The sequence below is a fragment of the Dendropsophus ebraccatus genome, chromosome 3 (assembly GCF_027789765.1).
Source record: "Dendropsophus ebraccatus isolate aDenEbr1 chromosome 3, aDenEbr1.pat, whole genome shotgun sequence".
Taxonomy (NCBI): Eukaryota; Metazoa; Chordata; class Amphibia; order Anura; family Hylidae; genus Dendropsophus; species Dendropsophus ebraccatus.
The window spans coordinates 185,669,154-185,690,529 of NC_091456.1; the positions used below are offsets into that span (position 1 = coordinate 185,669,154).

At 43.9% G+C, this 21,376-nt stretch overlaps 4 protein-coding genes across 5 annotated transcripts in view; 3 read left to right on the plus strand and 1 right to left on the minus strand.

Annotated features, from left to right (window-relative positions):
- Nucleotides 1-21,376, plus strand: part of LOC138786767 (zinc finger protein OZF-like) — a 419,299-nt gene that overhangs the window by 391,384 nt on the left and 6,539 nt on the right. The window contains exon 1 of one of the 2 annotated variants that reach the window (XM_069963806.1): nt 19,392-19,504. The exons of the other annotated variant lie outside the window; for it this stretch is intronic. The gene's annotated coding sequence lies outside the window, so the exon portion shown is untranslated. Of the gene's footprint in view, nt 1-19,391; nt 19,505-21,376 lie in introns of those variants that run through there. 2 annotated transcript variants of the gene reach the window in all.
- Nucleotides 1-21,376, minus strand: part of DDX4 (DEAD-box helicase 4) — an 88,637-nt gene that overhangs the window by 59,186 nt on the left and 8,075 nt on the right. The window lies entirely within an intron of this gene.
- Nucleotides 13,373-21,376, plus strand: part of LOC138786713 (zinc finger protein 585A-like) — a 73,934-nt gene continuing 65,930 nt past the window's right edge. Inside the window, exons 1-3 of the mRNA XM_069963711.1 lie at nt 13,373-13,653; nt 13,747-13,870; nt 13,957-14,024. Coding sequence (XP_069819812.1) covers nt 13,414-13,653; nt 13,747-13,870; nt 13,957-14,024 — 432 coding nt within the window. The 5' untranslated portion in view covers nt 13,373-13,413. The remainder of the gene's footprint in view (nt 13,654-13,746; nt 13,871-13,956; nt 14,025-21,376) is intronic.
- LOC138786773 (histone-lysine N-methyltransferase PRDM9-like) lies at nt 14,023-17,796 on the plus strand. The gene is made up of 2 exons (XM_069963815.1): nt 14,023-14,414; nt 15,541-17,796. The coding sequence occupies exons 1-2, from the start codon at nt 14,213-14,215 to the stop codon at nt 16,608-16,610; spliced, it is 1,272 nt and encodes a 423-aa protein (XP_069819916.1). The 5' UTR covers nt 14,023-14,212; the 3' UTR covers nt 16,611-17,796.

Genomic DNA, 21,376 nt, shown 5'->3' on the forward strand with positions numbered 1-21,376 from the left:
GGAGTAGTAGTATGAGTCACCTAGCACAGTATCTTCCTGACTCAGAGGAGTCACATGACTGTCTCCAGTTAATGTCCCAAGAGACAGCAGGGTTTGATCATGTGGTAGACACCCCCCCTAGAAAACCCAGAAATGGAGCTCTTTGTGGATGGATCGCGGTATGGTGTCCAGGGAAAATTTTATACGGGGTACGCAGTTGTTACCCAACATGAACTCGTCAAGGCAGAACCCCTGCCTCCTCATATGTCTGCACAAGAGGCCGAACTCAAGGCTTTGGAAGAGGCCTGCAGATATGCAGAGGGAAAAACTGCTAACATATTTACTGATTTCAGATATGGGTTTGGGATTGCCCATGATTATGGTCCCATCTGGAGGGCTAGAGACTTTCTCACAGCAAATGGCAAGCCAATTAAAAATAGCAAGGGTGTAAAGGCCCTAATGGATGCTTTGCTGTTGCCAAAGAAGGTGGCCATTGTTAAGGTCAAAGGCCACTCTTCGGACAAAACCCCTGAAGCTCGAGGGAACCATCGGGCTGATCAGGCAGCGAAAGCTGCTGCACAAAATCCCAGACATGACCCTGCAGGGATGGCAGCCGTACAACAAGACATTTCTCTGCCAGTTGATTTTGAAATGCTTAAAACATTGCAATCTCAAGCCAGTAAGGAAGAAAAGTCTGGGTGGGAAGAGAAAGGAGCTAAGATGAATCCTGAGGGAGCATGGGAACTAAAAAGGAAATTGTGTTTACCCCGTGCCCTGTTTCCTGTCATAGCTCAGGCCACCCATGGTAACACCCACTTGTCAAAGACTGCAATGTCTGATCTTGTGAATAAATATTGGTATGCCCCAGGATTTAGTGTTGCAGCAGCCAAGTTTACCCAAGCTTGTATGATTTGTGCCCATCACAATGTGGGAAAAACTGTAAAAACACCTTTAAGACACACCCCCAGGCCCAATTTCCCTTTCCAAAGACTACAAATCGACTTCATCCAACTACCCAAAGTTGGGACCCTTGAATACGTACTAGTGTGTGTAGACCTATTCTCGGGATGGCCAGAGGCATATCCAGTGGCCAAAGCCACTGCGAAATCTGTTGCCAAGGAATTGATTAACGAGATAATTTGTCGTTATGGGGTCCCAGAGACAATTGATAGTGACCGTGGTACACATTTCACAGGGGAGGTCATGAAAGAAATCATGGGGGCCCTGGGCGTTGAGCAAGCCTTCCATACAGCCTACCATCCACAAAGTAGCAGTAGAGTAGAAAGACTGAATGGAACTATCAAATCTAAGCTGCAGAAAGCTATGGCTGAGCTGAAAAAGCCATGGACAGAGTGCCTACCCCTAGCACTCTTCTCCATTCGGTATACCCCTAACCGAAAGACAGGCCTCAGCCCTTATGAAATTCTCTTTGGAAATGTCCCTAGGCTAGGGCTTTATTTTCCACAACAACTCCAGATGCAGCATAGTAACCTTACTGACTATGTTATCTGTCTCACAAACCGATTGTTTAACATATGTTCCCAAGTGTTTGCTTCCCTCCCAGATCCAGACAGCGTAGAGACGACCCACTCTCTACAGCCAGGAGATTGGGTAGTGGTGAAAAAGCACGTCCGAAAAACTCTAGAACCACAGTTTGAAGGTCCACACCAAGTTCTGCTGACCACCGCCACAGCTGTCAAATTGGAAGGAAAACCCAATTGGATCCACGCATCCCATTGCAAGAAAGTGCCTGAACCGTCACCAGAATGATCTTCAGGGGCGTAACTGTTCTGCATGTGGTGATATGTTTTGTGTATTTTATAAAAGGAGAACCTCAGACTGATAAAATCCCTACCTTTGTGTTCCACCAAGACGAAACAAAAACTGCTAGGTTTGACTTTTGTAGTGTAGTTGACTGTGGGCCAAAGGACAAAATAAATAAGGATACATGGCTCTGGTCAGACAAGTATATATGTGTGACAGAACCAAACTCTATGGCATGTGGAAAGTGGGGATTGGTGGGATGGAACACTAGTCCAAATAGTTGGGGATATACTCCAACGGGAGCCACCTCGAGAGTTAACAAAGGGGAAAACCTATTGCAGAGAATGACGCTCATAAAAGCAATCCCATCTGATAACTGCAGGTATGACAGATGTAACCCTCTGCTCCTATCCATTAGAAATCCCACTCAAGAGGATTCAGGGACTTATGTCCTAGGAGCAGTGGTAGAGGGCAAAGATCCCATAGGTCAGTTCAAGATAATGGTAATGGGAAAGGATACACAGGCAAATCCTACCCCTCTGCCAATATTTGGTGTTAAATACTTGGGCAATCTTAAATACGAAGATAAGTTAGCCATCGAGACTGGGTTCTCCGATACCAACTTATGGGTAGAATGGGTACGTTATACAGCCCTTTCTCAGGATAAATCTGACTGTATTGCCTGTGCTGCAGCTCGTCCCCATTTAGGAACTGTACCTTTTCCATTAGATGATATTACTGATCCTGAAGGTCTCAAGTGCATCCTTAAGATGTACTCTGAAACTGTTCCTATTAATGAGATGGCCCCACGTTGTAAAACCCTAGCATTATTATATCCTGCAGTAAAGGAGGAAGATCATATGGGCTTTGGTGTAGTTCCGTACCCTGGGAAGACCTGAAACTCCGACCCAGGATGCAGACAGAATGGGTAGGCCAGTGGGCCTTAGTTAAGATACTTATGCCTTTCCAGATATTTTCCCCACCTAAATGGAATGAGGTCAATCACGAACGTAGTAAGAGATCACTCCCAACATCCTTTGACCCACATGTCTATATTGATGCAATAGGAGTTCCTAGAGGAGTTCCAGATGAGTTTAAAGCCAGAAACCAGATAGCAGCAGGGTTTGAATCTCTCATTCCTATGATTGCCATTAATAAAAATGTAGATTGGATTAACTATCTCTATTATAATCAACAGAGATTCGTCAATTACACCCGTGATGCTGTCAAGGGAATTGCAGAACAACTAGGCTCCACCTCAATGATGGCCTGGCAAAACAGACTGACCCTCGACATGATTTTAGCTGAAAAAGGAGGGGTCTGTAAGATGTTCGGAGCTTCGTGCTGCACATTCATTCCCAACAACACTGCCCCCGATGGAAGCATCACAAAGGCATTACAAGGACTCACAGCTTTATCAGAGGAACTGGCTCAGAACTCTGGAATTGATAATGCTTTTACTTCATGGCTTGAAAAGTGGTTTGGAAGCTGGTCCAATGTAGTAGCCAACCTAGTTCTCACACTTGTTGTTGTCTTTGTAATATTAAGCCTTATATGTTGTTGTGTCATTCCTTGTCTCAGGAAACTTGTCTTACACACATTCAACACATCAGTGACCTCAAACACCATGTATATGAATAGTAACCCTATCAAAGACAAAGACTATTATGATCAATTATTACAAGAGCGCAACTCTGCCCTTAAACAAACTAATAATCTTTGATAATTGCGGGGCTGTTAGGACAATGGGAAGGCGATACCCAAGAGGATTGTGGGGGGACCTGGTGAAGAAATAGGAAAGTCCAGCTCTGCGTCATTTAGGGCGAGGGTATGCACCTCACTTCGCCTTCTCTCATTGATCCTACAGTCCGCAAAAAGGAGGGAATTGTGAGAGATATAGTCTGAAAAATATATATCTATATCTATATGTATACTCAGGTATAGCTCGTACTGCCATATGGTATTCATTATATATATATACTTGAATGTGTCTTTGTTCTCTTAAGAGTTGGGAGGGGGGGGAGCGAGTTGTCTGGGTGTCACATAACTTAGGAACTCATCAGCATAAGACCCTCCCGAGTAGGCAAATAGCCAATTGTGCCAGTATTAACCCATGATGTAACCACCCTTTTCCTGTACGTCATAACTAGTATAAGAACTGTTGTTTGTGTAATAAAGCAGAATCCTTTTGCATTGATACCAATTGCTATTGGTGTCTGTGTGAATCTGTATGAGCGCTCATACTATTATTTGATAATTTGGATACCGCACAAAGAGGAAGAAATCGCTATTAGTGCGATAACAGGTTAAAACTTCATAATATTTATTTCATTCGTTTAAAATTCGCCTTTTAAACGAATTCACAATGAATGAAATAAAAATTATGAAGTTTTAACCTAAGCTGAAGAGTGTGTGGAGGTTTTTCTACTAACCCATGTGTTTACTAGCCCTGAAGTCCGAGAGATACTCTTCATGCTTTCCAACTAACTAATACAGCGTGGGACTAACACATGAACCATACGCGGTGCTGACATTGCAACTTGTGCTTTTCTGTTAAGAGTATACAGTAGTGTATATAGTTCATTAATGGTGCGTTTACACGAAACGATTATCGTTCGAATTTTCGCAATAACGATCGCATTTGAGCGATAATCGGCTCGTGTAAACACAGCGAATGATCAAGCGACGATCGAGAAATCGTTCATTGTGATCTTTCAACATGTTTTCAAATCGCCGTTGGTCGTTCGCTAAAAATTCGCCGATCTCTTTGTGTAAACAGTCTTTCAAAGATTTACCCTATGGGTGGTATTACACGGGCTGATGGGGGCCCAATAATACCTGTAAACGAGCAGCGATCTGCTAGATCGTCGCTCGTTTACTGGACCTATTACACAGCCCGATAATCGTTAAACAAGGGCTGTAGGGACATTGTAACTGATATCCTTGCAGCCCTTGCTTAACTATATACATTACCTATCCACGTTCCAGGGCTGCTGCTGCGGTCTTCTTCTGTACGGGTCCCTTGCGCTCTAACTTCAGAGTGGCCTGTCAGCTGACAGGCCGCTCAGCAAATCACAGTAGGGGACCGCCGCAGCCTGTGATCGGCCGGGCGGCCTGTCAGTTGACAGGACACTCTGAAGCTAGAGTGCGCAGGACCCGGGGAGAAGAAGACCGCAGCAGCAGCCCTGGAACGTGGATAGGTAATGTATATCGTCAGTTGCCGGCCACGCACCGCTATTACACGTAGCGGTGCGCGGTCGGCGCCCGACGAAAATAGGTCCAAACCTATATCAACGATCAGCCAATGATCGTTGTCATCGGCTGATTGTTGTATTTATTACATGGAACGATAATAGGCCGAATCGGGCCGATTCGGCCGATTATCGTTCCGTGTAATAGTACCCTATGTGTGAGATGGGCTTAAGAGATCTTAAAAACGATCGCAATAACGATTTTTCTAACAATTTTTCTTACGATTTATTTGTCTAAACGTTGATCGTTATAAAAACCAAATCGTTGCTTTAAAATCGTCAAACAATTGATCATGTAAACGGACCATTAATATGTTATGGTTAGTGGTAGTTACATTTTTTGGTGGATATATTGTAGATATAGATTGTATAGGTTATTAGTGGCGAGGAATGAGTGTGAGGGTGGACCTATGGTGTGTTTCATTGTAATTTGTTAATTTTTATTTTGTTCTTAAGTTCAGATATGATTTATTTTTAGATTTTTTAATTTAAATTTATAATATTAGAAATACATGGCAATCAACTTAGCCACTTCCATTTATCATCTTTGCCGTAGGGTGGGTGCTAGCGTAGTGCTGTCTTATTGTGATGGCTTCAGACAGCGAGCGTTGTCTCAGTAGTGTTTTTTTCCCACTGGTCCCCACAGGAGAGGCAGATGTAGACGTTCTTGACCTCTTGCTTCCAAGTGAGGCTGCTGACCACTGAATTGCAGAGATGGGGACGCGCGATGGTAGCTTCAGCTGTTGGTGGTGGCGTTCCAGTTGCTGCTGCATAGAAGTTGTACCTGGGTTTAAACACAATCCTGACCCACTTTATGATCACAGATGCTGCAGATAGCACCATGGTTTTTACGCCACTGACACAGAAAAACTGCCATGCTACTGACATCAGTGAGCGGTTCTTTGTAGCAGGCTGGCCTGAGCCTTCCTGAACACCAGTCTGTCGACTAGCTGACGCTGTACCCCTCCCACTTTTGCCTCTGGAACGATAAACTGGGGATGGGACCTGGCGCTGGCTCGGTTGAACAAATCCATCTTCATCCCCTAAAGATGATGATGAGGACATTTGGGGTCCACGTTTTCATGTAGGGTCTGCGACATCATCATTGTAGTCTGGGACAAAGTTATCCTCTCCTAACGTCTCCTTCCAGCGGCATGAGGTACAATCCCGTACTTTTGTCGTAGGCTGCTCCTCCCTTGTTCTCCTGGCTGCTTTGTGGCTTATAAGCCAGTGGAGGCACAAAGCTGCCTTCCAATTGCTGTCCTGACATTCCTCCAAAAGATCCTTAGGGGAGCACTAGGCTTGACAGAAGCTCTCTTACTGACGGACTAAAGCGACTCTGTACCCACAATCTGACCCAACACCCCCCCCCCCCCCCAAACCGCTTGTACCTTCAGATAGCTGCTTTTAATCCAAGATCTGTTCTGGGGTCCGTTCGACAGGTGATGCAGTTATTGTCCTAAAAAACAACTTTTAAACTTGCAGCCCTGTGTCAAATGGCCGTGGCCTAGTTTGTGTATGCATTAGGCTGGCACCACCTCTCTGTCCCTCCTCCCTCACCGCAGAGGAATAGAAAAAATGGTGAAGAGGGCAGGGAGGAGGGACGGAGTCGCTTTCAAAGCTGACTTGCGGCCGAGACATGACAGTACACAGGGCAGAGGAAACATCCTGCCCTTGGCACAAATCGGTGTTGGCACTACTAAGTGAGGACCCTTCTGATGAGTGCTTGCATCGGGATAGACTACTGACTGCCGTGGAGCTGAAATTTTGAAGGAACTTTTTCACAATACCAGCCTGGCTAGCATTCGCCTGACCACTGGGTCTTACTGGGAGCTGCAGCCTTCATCAAAGCCTGTTGGGATCGCCACTACCATGACCCCTGAGTCGTTCCTGAAGGCTGATAACGGTAATGGTAATAGCTGTTACCAGATTGCAGCCCACACTGGGTCACTGTACGTCTACATTAAAATTAAATAAATTAAAATTAAATTGGCACTTATATTGGTGCCACTTGAACTGATGGGAAAGTAGAGACATAGGAGGGCACTCACCATAAAACTTGACTTTTATTGAGGTTACATTAAAAACGATCCATATTGTTCAGGCGACCTAGACGCCAGCACCATGCGGTGAATCCACGTGACAGCTGTTTCGCGAGCGTAAGCACGCTTCTACTGACGTACGACACTCCCTCACTGCTAGGTTAAATATCTCAACCGGGCATGCGTGGTACGTATCGTTGCCAAATATTTAGCATAACAACAATGATTAAAAACAAATATTGGCAATTCACCTATTATAAAGCAGCATACAAGAAATAATTTACTGTAACATTTTCATTATATGAACATATTTAGTTCAATACGGTCATTTAGACCTAAAGGTCCTTGTGCATTTGTTTCCAATATTATACGAGCTTCACTTTGGAGTAAGCGTTTATTAGTGTCTGTCTCTGAATTTGCGGTTATCTTTTTCAGTCCTTGAAAATGTAACACACTAACATCCCCGTCATGTGCGTTTTTTACATGGTCAATTAATCTTGGTGCTCCTTTTTCTGTCCTTAGTGATCTTATATGTTCATAAAATCTTCTGTGTAAAGGGCGGGTGGTTTTTCCCACATAGAAGGCTCCGCATTTGCAGGTAATAGCATATACTACATTGGAGGAGCGACAACAGATTAATTCTTTAATAGTATATGTTACACCACCGATCTGTACGGACTTTCCAGGGTTAAAGAATTTACACCATGAACAGTTCCCACATCGAAAGTTTCCTTTCGGGCATGCATTATCTAGCCAAGTAGATTGCTTTTTCACATTGGTATATTTACTTCTCACTAGTTTATCTTTCAGATTGTGACATCTTTTAAAAGTTACCAATGGTCTCCCTTTGTAATGCTTCGTTAGGATGGGATCATTCTCTATGATATCCCAGTGTTTAAGGATAGAGTGTTTCATTGCGTCCGCCATTGGGCTAAATTTAAATGAAAAGGCAAATCGTTTTAATTCTGAACTCTCATTAGATGTTATTTCATTATTTTTATTTTTACTTTTTTATTGTTATATAGTAAGGCATTTCGTACCTGTTTTGCAGCTCTATCGTTTGCCGGATCTAGGACCTCTTTAGGATATCCCCGGCTGAGAAACCTTTCAGTAAGCTCCTTTGCTTGTTGTGCATAATTCTCATCGGAGCTGTTGATACGACGTAGGCGAAGATATTGGCTGTAGGGTACGGCAGTCTTTGTATGGTTTGGATGGTAGCTTGAAAAATGAAGAGCGTTAGTTGCTGTGGGTTTTCGGTAGGTTTTTGTTTCTAATTTATCGTTTTCCACTGTAACCAGAACATCTAGAAATTCCATTTGTTTTTTGTCTGCTTTACTTGTGAACCTCATGTTTTTATCATTATTATTTAGATATTTCACAAAATCTGCGAACTCAAATTCGCCATTGTCCCAGAGGATGAACACATCGTCCACAAAACGTAAATATAATGGCGGACGTGAATGGATTATGTCTATTGAACACTAGTTCACTTTCCAGTACCCCTAGATAGAGATTTGCGAAGGTACACGCGATGGGCGTGCCCATCGCCGTGCCTTCGCATTGGATGTACCACTGGTCATAAAAAACAAAAGCATTGTTCTGTAAAATAAAAAAAGAGTGCATCACTTACAAAGTCAGTGAGTTCTTGACTGTGGTCCGTATTCTGTAGCAGGTGCCGGATAGCTTCTACTCCCTTGGTATGGGGAATCCGAGTATATAGACTCTCCACATCTATAGTACACAATAGGGTATTCTCATTACAGCCGAAATTAGCTAACACCCTTAAAAATTCATTTGTGTCCTTGACTAAAGCAGGGATTTGTTTCAGTAATGGCCTAAGTAGCCAATCAAGATATTTAGATAGTGGTTCAGAAATGGACCCTATGGAGGACACTAATGGGCGTCCAGGGGGAGGGATTACTCCATTGTGGACCTTGGGAATGTGGTACCAGGTGGGTTTTTTTGTATACAATGGAAGCAATTTATCAGCTTTATTTTTTGATAGAATGCCTCGTTCTACAGCGCGTCTTAGTAACGTGGTTAATTTATTTCTGATTTTCGGGGTAGGGTTATAACTAGGGCTGGGCGATAATGGCTTAAATCTATATCGCGGTTTATCGTACATATAACTGCGGTAACGATAATTGAGCGATAATTATGACACGCCCCTTTTACAAGCCACACCCACTTGGTTGTGCCAAACGCAATATTTAGTTTCAATAACGTAAAAAAAAATAATAAAAATTAACTGAGCAGCAACCAACGCTATGTACACACTACAGAACATGTATAGACAGGTATACAGCCACTACAGGATGTGTATATACAGGTATACAGCCACTACAGAATGTGTACACAGAGGTATATAGCTATGTACACAATACAGGACGTGTATACACAGGTATACAGAGCATTGTCTACACTGGATACAGCTGAGCGCAGGACTAGCTATGTACAATGTATCAGTCTGGAGCTCACAGAGCATTGTCTACACTGAATACAGCTGAGAGCAGGACTAGCTATGTACAATGTATCAGTCTGGAGCTCACAGAGCATTGTCTACACTGTATACAGCTGGGAGCAGGACTAGCTATGTACAATGTATCAGTCTGGAGCTCACAGAGCATTGTCTACACTGTATACAGCTGGGAGCAGGACTAGCTATGTACAATGTATCAGTCTGGAGCTCACAGAGCATTGTCTACACTGGATACAGCTGGGAGCAGGACTAGCTATGTACAATGTATCAGTCTGGGGCTCACAGAGCATTGTCTACACTGGATACAGAGCAGGACTAGCTATGTACAATGTATCAGTCTGGAGCTTACAGAGCATTGTCTACACTGGATACAGCTGAGCGCAGGACTAGCTATGTACAATGTATCAGTCTGGAGCTCACAGAGCATTGTCTACACTGGATACAGCTGAGAGCAGGACTAGCTATGTACAATGTATCAGTCTGGGGCTCACAGAGCATTGTCTACACTGGATACAGAGCAGGACTAGCTATGTACAATGTATCAGTCTGGAGCTCACAGAGCATTGTCTACACTGCATACAGCTGGGAGCAGGACTAGCTACGTACAATGTATCAGTCTGGAGCTCACAGAGCATTGTCTACACTGGATACAGCTGAGAGCAGGACTAGCCATGTACAATGTATCAGTCTGGAGCTCACAGAGCATTGTCTACACTGGATACAGAGCAAGACTAGCTATGTACAATGTATCAGTCTGTAGAGCTCACAGAGCATTGTCTACACTGGATACAGCTGAGAGCAGGACTAGCTATGAACAATGTATCAGTCTGGTGTCCAGGCTGTTTGTATCCAGTGTAGACAATGCTCTGTAAGCTAGACTGGGGCAGGATGGCTCTACTGGCACTAAACAAGCTAGGAACAGACAAGGATCTGATCATGTAGGGAGGGCAGAACACGTGTGGACTATGGGACCGGGCTGAGTGGCGCAGCGCTCCGTGTGGTATCCACGGGACATGAAGGGCCGCATCGGACAACTGGGGTCTGCTCTGCTGTGGCGGGCGAGTTGGGGTCAACTGTGCCAGCCGGGGGCTGCTCTGCCATGTGGGGTGAGTGGGGACCCGCTGTGCCGGCCGGCCGGGGGCTGCTCTGCCATGTGGGGTGAGTGGGGACCCGCTGTGCCGGCCGGCCGGGGGCTGCTCTGCCATGTGGGGTGAGTGGGGACCCGCTGTGCCGGCTGGCCGGGGGCTGCTCTGCCATGTGGGGTGAGTGGGGACCCGCTGTGCCGGCCGGACGGGGGAGGATGGCAGGGGCGCTCTGACACACGGTGCTGGTCTCCTATGTGCAGTCCGTGCATCCCTGCACAGACTGCACATAGGAGGCTTCCTCCGGCCTGTGCAGCGCTTAGGGCTCAGGTAGGAAAATAGTAAAAATACCGCAGATACCGTCCTGGCAAAGTTGAGGTCGGTTAACCGACGCCAGAGACGGTATCGGTATTTTGACGGTATACCGCCCAGCCCTAGTTATAACTGACTTTAGAGTAAGTTGCCTTATCTTCCAGTTGTCTAATGGCTTCAGAAAAATAGTCCTTCTTTTTCATAATAACTATATTTCCCCCTTTATCAGCTTTTTTGATTATTAAATCTTCCCATCGCTGTAACCACTGCAATGCTTTTTGTTCTTTTTCAGTTAGATTGGGATGTGTATTTGGGTATATGAGTGCCTTAATGTCCTCTAAAACCTTATTCCTAAACACATCTAAATTGCTTCCTGTTGGTATAGGAGGACAAAAGTTAGATTTTACTCCACCTGTAAATACCGGAGATTCCTCATCCGCCAGATCTGTGTTCCTTTCCATTTCTCCATTAGCCAGGTCCATTAATGTAGATAGGACCGTTATATCCGTGCTCGATTCTGCACCTGCTAGGAAAAAGCCTAATTGACCAGGATTAGTAGGCACATCTCCCTCGAGGGGCACAGTTTGTGGTCTAGATGGTACAGTAGAAAAAAACTTTTTTAATTGTAATTTTCTAAGGGCTTTAAACAAATCGATTTCAAAGTCCACTGCATTAAATTGCTCAGGTAAACAAAAGTTTAAGCCCTTATTTAAACAGGCTAGAACGTCTTCATTTAAGTCTATATTTGTAAGATTCACTACCAGTGGAGACTCCTTAATTGTTCCTTGCTCAGTTACTTGCGCCAAGTTACTGTTTTTCTCTTCGTTCCGTATGTTTTTTCTCTTGCACCCCCTACCTCTTCTGATTTTTCGCCTAAAGGGTTTTTTTTGTTGTTTTTCTCCATAGGTATTCTTTGAGGTTGATGAATTAGCCTGGTTTTCCTCTCCTTCTTGATCCCTTTGGTAAGTATCTTTTGAGATTTTATTTAATATTTTGCGTTCAGCTTCCTCATTTGATGATGAATCTGAATCTGTAGTCCAGAAATCTGTGGTGCGTTTTTTGTATTCCTGTTTATTTCCGTGATTTTTTGCATTCCATTTTTTCTTAAATTGTTATTGTTCTGTCGCATAAATGCTTTGCCCGTTTCATAATCTTGTTTATCCCTTCAAAATTTGTCTTTTTTTTGTTCTTTTATTTCCAGTTGTAATTTACTTAGTTTTTTGATCCATCTTTTTTATGAAGTTTTTGAATTCCTCCTCTGAGAGTCTTGTACGGAGTTCAATTTTCGCCCTACATAATTCATTGGTGATTTTTATATATTCCACTTCATTTTGTTGCAGTATTAAACACATTAAATTAGTTGCATGCTGTTGATGCAGTGCTTCCCATTGTTGCATAAATTCTTTGAACTGATGGGATACAAGGGGAGGTGAAAGGGTACTTAAAGGGGGATTGGAACATGTTCCACCAAGGTCCACTGTCCATGGTGGAAATTTAATGATTGACAGGCTGATTGACATTTTTAAAAATTTTCATTTTTCAATTTTTGACACTGTAAAAACCACCTCTGTTGAAGAAATTGGTACTCTAATACTCCCAGTATTGTAGCTACTATAGTTTGGCCGTTTTAATGAGATTCGTTTGCATTTTATTCGCAAATATTATCGACTCCAAGCCAAAATTCGCGACCCAGGCTAAAACAAATTTTCGCCTGCTTCGCTCATCTTTATGCCTGGACAATTGCCGCCTTCTGCTTAGAAAAAGCTTCTACTGGGTACCGGTGCCTCATTTGTCTCCTGATATCCCACTCCTGCACACATCCTGTCCTGCAGACAGCTCTGCTCCACACACATCACACACACACAGCTCTGCTCCACACACAGCTCTGCTGCATACACATCACTTCAGCTCATCCAGCACAGCAGAGTCCTGCATACACTGAGCAGCAGCCCCTGATCATGTGACTCCTCCTCCTCCATGTGACTGATCACATGACTGTGACATCATGGCAGGTCCTGGAAGCACAGCGGAAGCACACGGCTCCTGTACAGCTCCTGTATTCGCACCTTGTCTGTTTATGTCGCCTGACGGTGCTTTTTTTTTTTTTTTTGCAGAACAAGTTGTCATTTTTACTTGCAACCTTTATTCTATATTGTACATTATTCTCTCCATTCATCTCCCAACACTCCAGGATCCTCTGCTGATATCTTCTGTATACGATGGAGAGAGACAGGAACAAGATGGCCGAGAGGATAATAACCCTCACCCTACACATACTCTTCCTGCTTACTGGGGAGGTGAGGGATTCTGGGAGTGATGTCATCATGACATCATTCTTATCTATGGAATAACAGATGGATAGGACTGGAGAGGTGAGGGATTCTGGGAGTGATGTCATCATGACATCATTCTTATCTATGGAATAACAGATGGATAGGACTGGGGAGGTGAGGGATTCTGGGAGTGATGTCATCATGACATCATTGTTATCTATGGAATAACAGATGGATAGGACTGGAGAGGTGAGGGATTCTGGGAATGGATGGAGTGATAGTAATGTGTCTCTCCATACACAGGATTACACAGTAGTGAAGAAGTCCTCTAGTGGGCGCTGTGGGGCCCCTGGGTGTGAAGGATGGGGAAGAACCCTGAGCCCAATCCCGGGGCCCCTGATACATGAGGAAATGGAGGAAGAGAAGATCCTAGAAGTCACCAACAAGATGGTGGAGCTGCTGAGTGGAGAGGTGAGACTGTGGCTGCTGGGAATGCTGGGACATTATACAGTAACACCACTGGAGGGGTGGGGGGGATGACTGTGTGATCATTGTGTGTGTCAGGTTCCTATAAGGTGTCAGGACGTGGCGGTCTATTTCTCCATGGAGGAGTGGGAGTATGTAGAAGGACACAAGGATCAGTACAAGGATGTGATGCTGGAGGATCAGCAGCCCCTCCCATCAGCAGGTAATAGACAGGACTATATACACACCTCCTCTCTGTATTATCTGGATGGAAAGAATGAATTCAGTCTCTGTATGTGTTCTCTCCAGTCAGATCCAGTAAGAGAACAGCACCAGAGAGATGTCCCCGTCCTCTTCTCCCACAGGATCAGGATCAGGTAGATGGAGATGTTCCCTATGATGTGTACATGTGAGGCTCTTGCTCTCAGTCTGGGTTCATCCTACAGTATTATATGGGTTATACTTGTGTAATGAGGAAGGTGGAGATGGCGGATAAAGCCAACCATAGACATTACATGACAACTTATTATTTTCATGTAATTTTACAATATCTCTTTCATAGTTTATGAATCAGAACTATATCCACGCTATAGACATGATTGTAAAAAAAGAGACAAATGTAAGCAGTGATGAGAAGTGTAAAAAGGAAATCGCTACAGGGAAGGATCTGGACTCTATTAATGCTACAGCTATGATTGTAAAAGAAGAGACAGATGACAGCAGTGATGAGCAGTATAAGGAGGACATCACTACAGGTAACTGCCCAGGTAAGTAGTGACCACTAAATGCAGAGAACACTCACACATTCTCCTCAGTGAGCGTCTGTAACTATTCTTTACGGTCTGTGTCATTTCAAAATTTACTCCCTTGTATAGATAACATTATAAGTAATAAATCACTAAATTACTTCAAGTTAGCAAAAATGACTCCTTACTCTAGAAAAAAGCTGTAAAGTCTTGGTCACTTGGTGTCTCACTTTGTTTTTATATGCTGTCCACTGCCAGTTCTTTGATAAGTCCATCTCTAGCGATAGACCAAGATGGAGCACAGGAAATAGGGGTGGGGCCTAGATAACGCAGAGACAGAACACAGAAAGTGAAAGGGGTGGAGCCTGAATAATGCAGAGACAGAACACATGAAGTGAAGGGGTGGGGCCTGAATAATGCAGATACAGAACACAGGAAGGGAAGAGTGGGGCCTAGATAATGCAAAGACAGAACACAGGAAGTGAAGGGTAGGGCCTAGATAATGCAGAGACAGAACACAGGAAGTGAAGGGGGTGGGGCCTAGATAAATCAGAGACACTGCCGATTCTTTGAGAAGTCCATCTCTAGCGATAGACAGACCAAGATGGAGCACAGGAAATGGGATTGGGGCCTAGAGAGTGCAGAGACAGAAAACAGGAAGTGAAGGATGGGGCCTAGGTAATGCAGAGACAGAACACAGGAAGGGAAGGGGGTGGAGCCTGAATAATGCAGATACAGAACACAGGATGCGAAGGGTGGGGCCTTGATAATGCAGAGACAGAACACAGGAAGTGAAGGAGGTGGGGCCAAGATGATGCAGAGACAGAACACAGGAAGTGAAGGGTGGGGCCTAGATAATGCAGAGACAGAACACAGGAAGTGGAGGTGGGGCCTAGATAATGCAGAGACAGAACACAGGAAGTGAAGGGTGGGGCCTAGATAATGCAGAGACAGAACACAGGAAGTGGAGGGGTGGGGCCTAGATAATTCAGAGACAGAACACAGGAACTAAAGGGTGAGGCCGAAATGATGTAATACCAAAATGTTACTACTTGTTATGGAATTTAAAATTCCATTTTAGACAGATATGTTATAAAATATCAATATAATTTTCAAGGCCCTATTTATAAGGTTTTATTCTTGGCAGATGACTGTATGAAGGACTCAGGACATCTGATGCCTTCAGATTTTGAAACTGCTGATCAGGGGATCGCACAAGATACTTACAGAGAACAAGTCATTATCCCAGATATACCCTCTGCCCTTCACAGTGAAGATCTGTCATCTGATTCTTTTAAAAACACTCTGTCTTCTGACTCACCACAGACTATAAGCCAAGATATTGGTCAAGAAATGGATAATGTACATCAAGAAGGTCTAATACCGGATTCATATTCAGAATATGACCAATTTTTAATTGAGAACTCACACCTTGCTCAGTATCAAACAGCTCACTTAGCAGACATGCCATTTTCATGTGCAGAATGTGGGAAATGTTTTCCTCGACGATTTGAACTTGTCTGTCATGAAAGGACTCACACAGGAAAGAAGCCATTTTCATGTCCAGAATGTGGCAAATGTTTTTGTCAGCGATCAGATCTTATTTGTCATCAGAGAACCCACACAGGAGAGAAGCCATTTTCATGTTCAGAATGTGGGAAACGCTTTGCTCGGAAATTTTGTCTTGTTCAGCATCAAAGAACTCACACAGGGGAGAAACCGTTTCCTTGTTTAGAATGTGGGAAATGTTTTACTAAGCGATCAGATCTTACTTGCCATCAGAGGACTCACACAGGAGAGAAGCCATATGTATGTTTAGAATGTGGGAGATGTTTTTGTCAGAAACTGCATCTTGTCCGACATCAGATGACTCACACAGGGGAGAAGCCATTTTCGTGTTTAGAATGTGGCAAAGGTTTTATCTCTAAATCAACTCTTGTTATACATCAAAGAACTCACACAGGGGAGAGGCCATTTTCATGCCCAGAATGTGGGAAAAGTTTTACTAGAAAATCACGTCTTGTTGAACATCAAATATCTCACACAGGCCAGAAGTCATTTTTATGTTCAGAATGTGGCAAATATTTTACTCGGAAATCGCATCTTGTCAAACATCAAACAACTCATGCAAAAGAAAAGCCATTTCATGCGCAGAATGTGGGAAATGTTTCTCAGCAAAGAACTCTTGTTAAACACCAGAGATTTCACATAGGGTAAAAGCCATATTTGTGTTCAGAATGTGATAAATGTTTTTCAAAATCACATTTTGTTAAGCATCAAAAAGCTCACACAAGCCAGAAACCATATTCACATTCAGAGTGGTGGAAATGTTTTAACCTAACCTAACCTATGAACTCACTTAGGAGAGAAACTATTTGCCTGCCCAGAATGGAAGAAATGTTTTTTTGTGTCTTTTTGAACATCAGAGAATTCACACAAGGGATAAGCCATTTTTATGTTCAGAATGTGGGAGATGTTTACTGAATAATCAGTTATGTACATAGAATATTCCATGTGTCTTTATCCTATAAATATTATATTATTGCCTCTGACCCTATGGAGCTGTGGAAGAGCTGGGAGGAATACTGTGCATAATAGCGAGGAGAGAATTACACAATGGATCCCGACGCTGTACATGTTTTAGGACGCTGCTTTTGAAGACAATCCTTATATAAATGGGAGAGCCCTGGTACTACTCCCCCATCATCTGCTCATACTATGAACAGATGATGGGGGAGTAGTACAGTGTGCAGACTCACCTGTTCCATAGACAGCCATTGATTCCAATGGAGTGTCCAGCAGGGGGCGCACTATGTATAGAAGTCAATGGTACTCATTGACTTCTATATATAGTGCGCCCGCTGCTGGACACTCCATTGGAATTACACCTTGATTCGTGACGTCACGGTATTTCTGAGATTTTGAAGTCTCCATGATCTACTAAATTAAGGGAAATAGCAGTAAATGTGCGTTTCGCATAATTAATGTATATTAGGAATTTGTCTAACTTTCCCTAAATAATAACATATTAAAAAATGCTTTTGCCCGAACTTCTACTTTAAGAACAAAAACATATATAAAAAAAAATTACAGTAAGAACCACCTAAGAGGGTGGAGCCCCCCAGTCTAGAGTGGTGTACTAACAGGACGTGTGGAGAGATGGACCATGTAGTTGGAGTCTATGCAGCACTGGGGTTTCTTGGCCTCTGAATCGAAACCGGAAAGAGTGTGAGGTGACACATGTGGGGTCGGAGTTATGCTGAGTGCTTGGGGTAGGATGCAGTGGTAGCTAAATGTTAGAGCCCAAGCGGCCAGGGCTTATTTTGTGCATTGTTTGTATAGTATAATAGTATAGTATGTATTGTTCATTGTGCATTGACTAATAAAGCTGGCTGCATCCATATCCTATTGTGTAGTAGCGGTGGAGTATTTGATGTCCCAACCATCAACCCCTGTGAGTTATTACTCATGTTATTTTTTACATATGGTGAAAGATATCTTTGGGCAGTGAACATGGAACACTGTGCGGCCCAGCGCCATTAACCCCCGCGGCCCAGGAGCATACATTACCTGCTCCACCCTCCATCTTGATTCGGGGCTCCCGGCGTCCCTCAGCGATCAGTTAATCAGTGCGCTGCAAGTCCCGCAAATCCCGCTGCAAATATGTCTTTTCATTGAAGTGAATGGGCAGGAAAACAGTACTTGTGAACCCGGCCTTAAGCAGCAAAGGTTTCACATGGGTGACCTTGCCAAACATACAGGTGTCTGTAGTAAGTCTGACGTAATCTTCATAAAACACCATCAAATTCTCTTGATATACCACCAGAGTGGGAACTATCTTGTTTCCCCTGACACCTGCCCCATTGTATAGGGAACCTGCGCCTGAAGCTCAGTAGAGTGTTACTGTGCCTGGACAGCACTGCTGCTCACATAGATGGAATTTTTGATAGGGAAGAATACAGGACTGTCTCCAGCAATGTGCAGTGACGGCCAGGAACCCTGCTGGACTTTTCTACCCCACTAGGGTTGTACTGGGCCATGATGGAGAGAACAGAACATATCATAGATTTATCTTAAAGCCTGCGGGTACAGCGCCAAGAACCAGCACCTGTATAAACAGTCACATGCAAAGAACATCACTTCCGTCAACCTCCTCTAACAGACAGTCCTATGTAAAGAACATCACTCCCTTCCCCCTCCTCTAACACAGTCCTATGTAAAGAACATCACTCCCCTCCCTTCAGCCTCCTCTAACAGACAGTCCCATGTAAAGAACATCACTCCCCTCCCTTCAACCTCCTCTAACAGACAGTCCTATGTAAAGAACATCACTCCCCTCCCTTCAGCCTCCTCTAACAGACAGTCCCATGTAAAGAACATCACTCCCCTCCCTTCAGCCTCCTCTAACAGACAGTCCCATGTAAAGAACATCACTCCCCTCCTTTCAAACTCCTCTAACAGACAGTCCCATGTAAAGAACATCACCCCCCTCTCTTCAACCTCCTCTAACAGACAGTCCAATGTAAAGAATATCACTCCCCTCTCTTCAGCCTCCTCTAACAGACAGTCCCATGTAAAGAACATCAGTCCCCTCCCTTCAACCTCCTCTAACAGACAGACCTATGTAAAGAACATCAGTCCCTTCCGTTTAACCTCCTCTAACAGACAGTCCCATGTAAAGAACATCACTCCCCTCCCTTCAACCTCCTCTAACAGACAGTCCCATGTAAAGAACATCACTCCCCTCCCTTCAACCTCCTACAATGTCCAGCTTCGGGGAAGCTTTCACAAAGAAGACCATGTCTATACTGAAAATTTACATAGATTTTCCTTTGTTTGAAAGATATAGACCCCCTTATCTCCCCTTTGTGCTGCCTTATTTCATTATCTGTTGCCCTAGGTTACGGCCCACTGGGCATCCACTTTCTTGTCTCGCACGTGCTCAGTTCAGTCGTCACTAGATCTGTGCCATTAGTACTGGCAGTTGGTTTTCATTTCAAGGGAGATTGTGGGAAAGTGTCTGCACTGTTGCATGGCAACCGCAGAGTCAGAGTTCAAAGAGGAAACCAGGAAGTAAATAGATACGTGGGGAAGAAAACTAGCTCAGTGATGTAAGTTACTTCACTAAAAACTGCACATTTGTTCTCCTGTACATATATTTATCTGATTTTACCTTTCCTTTGCGATACCACCCCCTTTAAGGCTGTATTCACATCAGCAACCTGTCACAAAGGTCCCCAGCATTTACTGCAGTGTTTTCCTTACAGGCCCATAGACTTTAAAATAATACTTCCACCCCGCCTCTTGCTCTCGCTTAATTTCATTGGTTCACAAAGTCACCTATGCGGGTTTCACAGCAAATGGGCCCCATCTTCCGCCTAGATTAAGGGGGTGACTGTCTCATTAATGGAAGCTCAATGTCAATTAGTGTAGAAAAATGCTTTTATTCTCCTGCGTTCCTGGATCCCTGAAGTGCTAAGGCTGTATTAGGCCTCCCAGCATATTACAGACCCCAGTATCGGGCCCCCAGCATATTACAGACCCCAGTATCAGGTCCCCAGCATATTACAGACCCCAGTATCAGGTCCCCAGCATATTACAGACCCCAGTATCAGGCCTCCCAGCATATTACAGACCCCAGTATCAGACCTCCAGTATATTACATACTGCAGTATCAGACCCCCAGTATATTACAGACCCCAGTATTAGGCCTCCCAGCATATTACAGACCCCAGTATCAGGTTTCCAGCATATTCAACACCCCGGTATCAGGCTTCCAGCATATTATACACCCCAGTATCAGCCCTCCCAGCATATTATAGACCTCAGTATCAGGTCCCCAGCATATTATAGACCTCAGTATCAGGTCCCAAGTATATTATAGACCTTAGTATTAGCCCTCCCAGCATATTACAGACCCTAGTATCAGCCCTCCCAGCATATTACAGACCCCAGTATCAGCCCCCCAGCATATTATACACCCCCATTATAAGGACCCAACATATTACAGATCCCAGTATCAGGCACCTAGCATATTAAAGACCCCAGTAAATCCCCCTCAGCTTATTATAGACCCCCAGTATCAGCAACTTGCTAGCAGTGACATAGAGAATGGAGAGAGGAGGATTAACTCTGCTGCCAGTGGTAATCAGTTATGTGAACAGAGAAGATAACTTTGCTTGCTGGCAGTTGCATAGAGAAGGGTATATGGAGAGTTAAGTGGATGATCTCTGAAGCTGCCTCCTCTAAGCTATGTGGACAAAGATGGTAACTAAAATAAGTGATTACAGTGCAGTTACATCCAGTGACTTACAGGGGATGGCTTCTCTGATCAGATTCACTTTTCCTTTCCCACCCCATCTGGCCTGGCCATCATGTAGACTTCTGGTGGTGCCTCGTGTCTGCCGAATTTGCCAAACAATTTATGCTTCTCACTCTAGTCCCATCCTCAGCTCTCAAATTTTGAAAATCATACATCATGGGGAGTCAGATTTGGGTGAGAGAATAAGGGAAATGGTTGGCATCCCTGAATTAGATTTATGGAGCTGTTTGGAGACGGATGAAGCTGATTCAGGCAAAAGAGGCACAATTACACATATAAAAATGTGGCGCAGAGCATGGGCTGTATTCAGGGGCTATGCAGGGATATCAGCGGGGACTAAATACACACCATTATGGGGGAATCCTGATTTGGTGGGGGTGAATAAAATTATAGACAAAAGGTTTTGGGTAAACCGGGGTATCACTAAATTATATCAGGTTATTGACAGGGGTAAAATGAAAAAATGTTCTCACACAAGAATATAATATTAATATAAATCACATACTTTATTACTATCAGCTTTCACATGCACTAGAGTGTAGTTAGAATAAAGAATACTTCAGACATATTATTTAATTGAGGCACTGATTTATTATAGAGGTAATAAAGCTGGGGAATTAGGGAAACTATACCGAAGCATTGAACACTTTAATCGGGATGA

What these genes read in the sequence shown, in the direction of transcription:
- LOC138786773 (XM_069963815.1), top strand. Translation starts at nt 14,213, where the DNA reads ATGAATCAGAACTATATCCACGCTATAGACATGATTGTAAAAAAAGAG. An exon ending in CACTACAGGTAACTGCCCAG is followed by an intron (nt 14,415 to 15,540) that starts GTAAGTAGTGAC and finishes TATTCTTGGCAG; the next exon opens with ATGACTGTATGAAGGACTCA.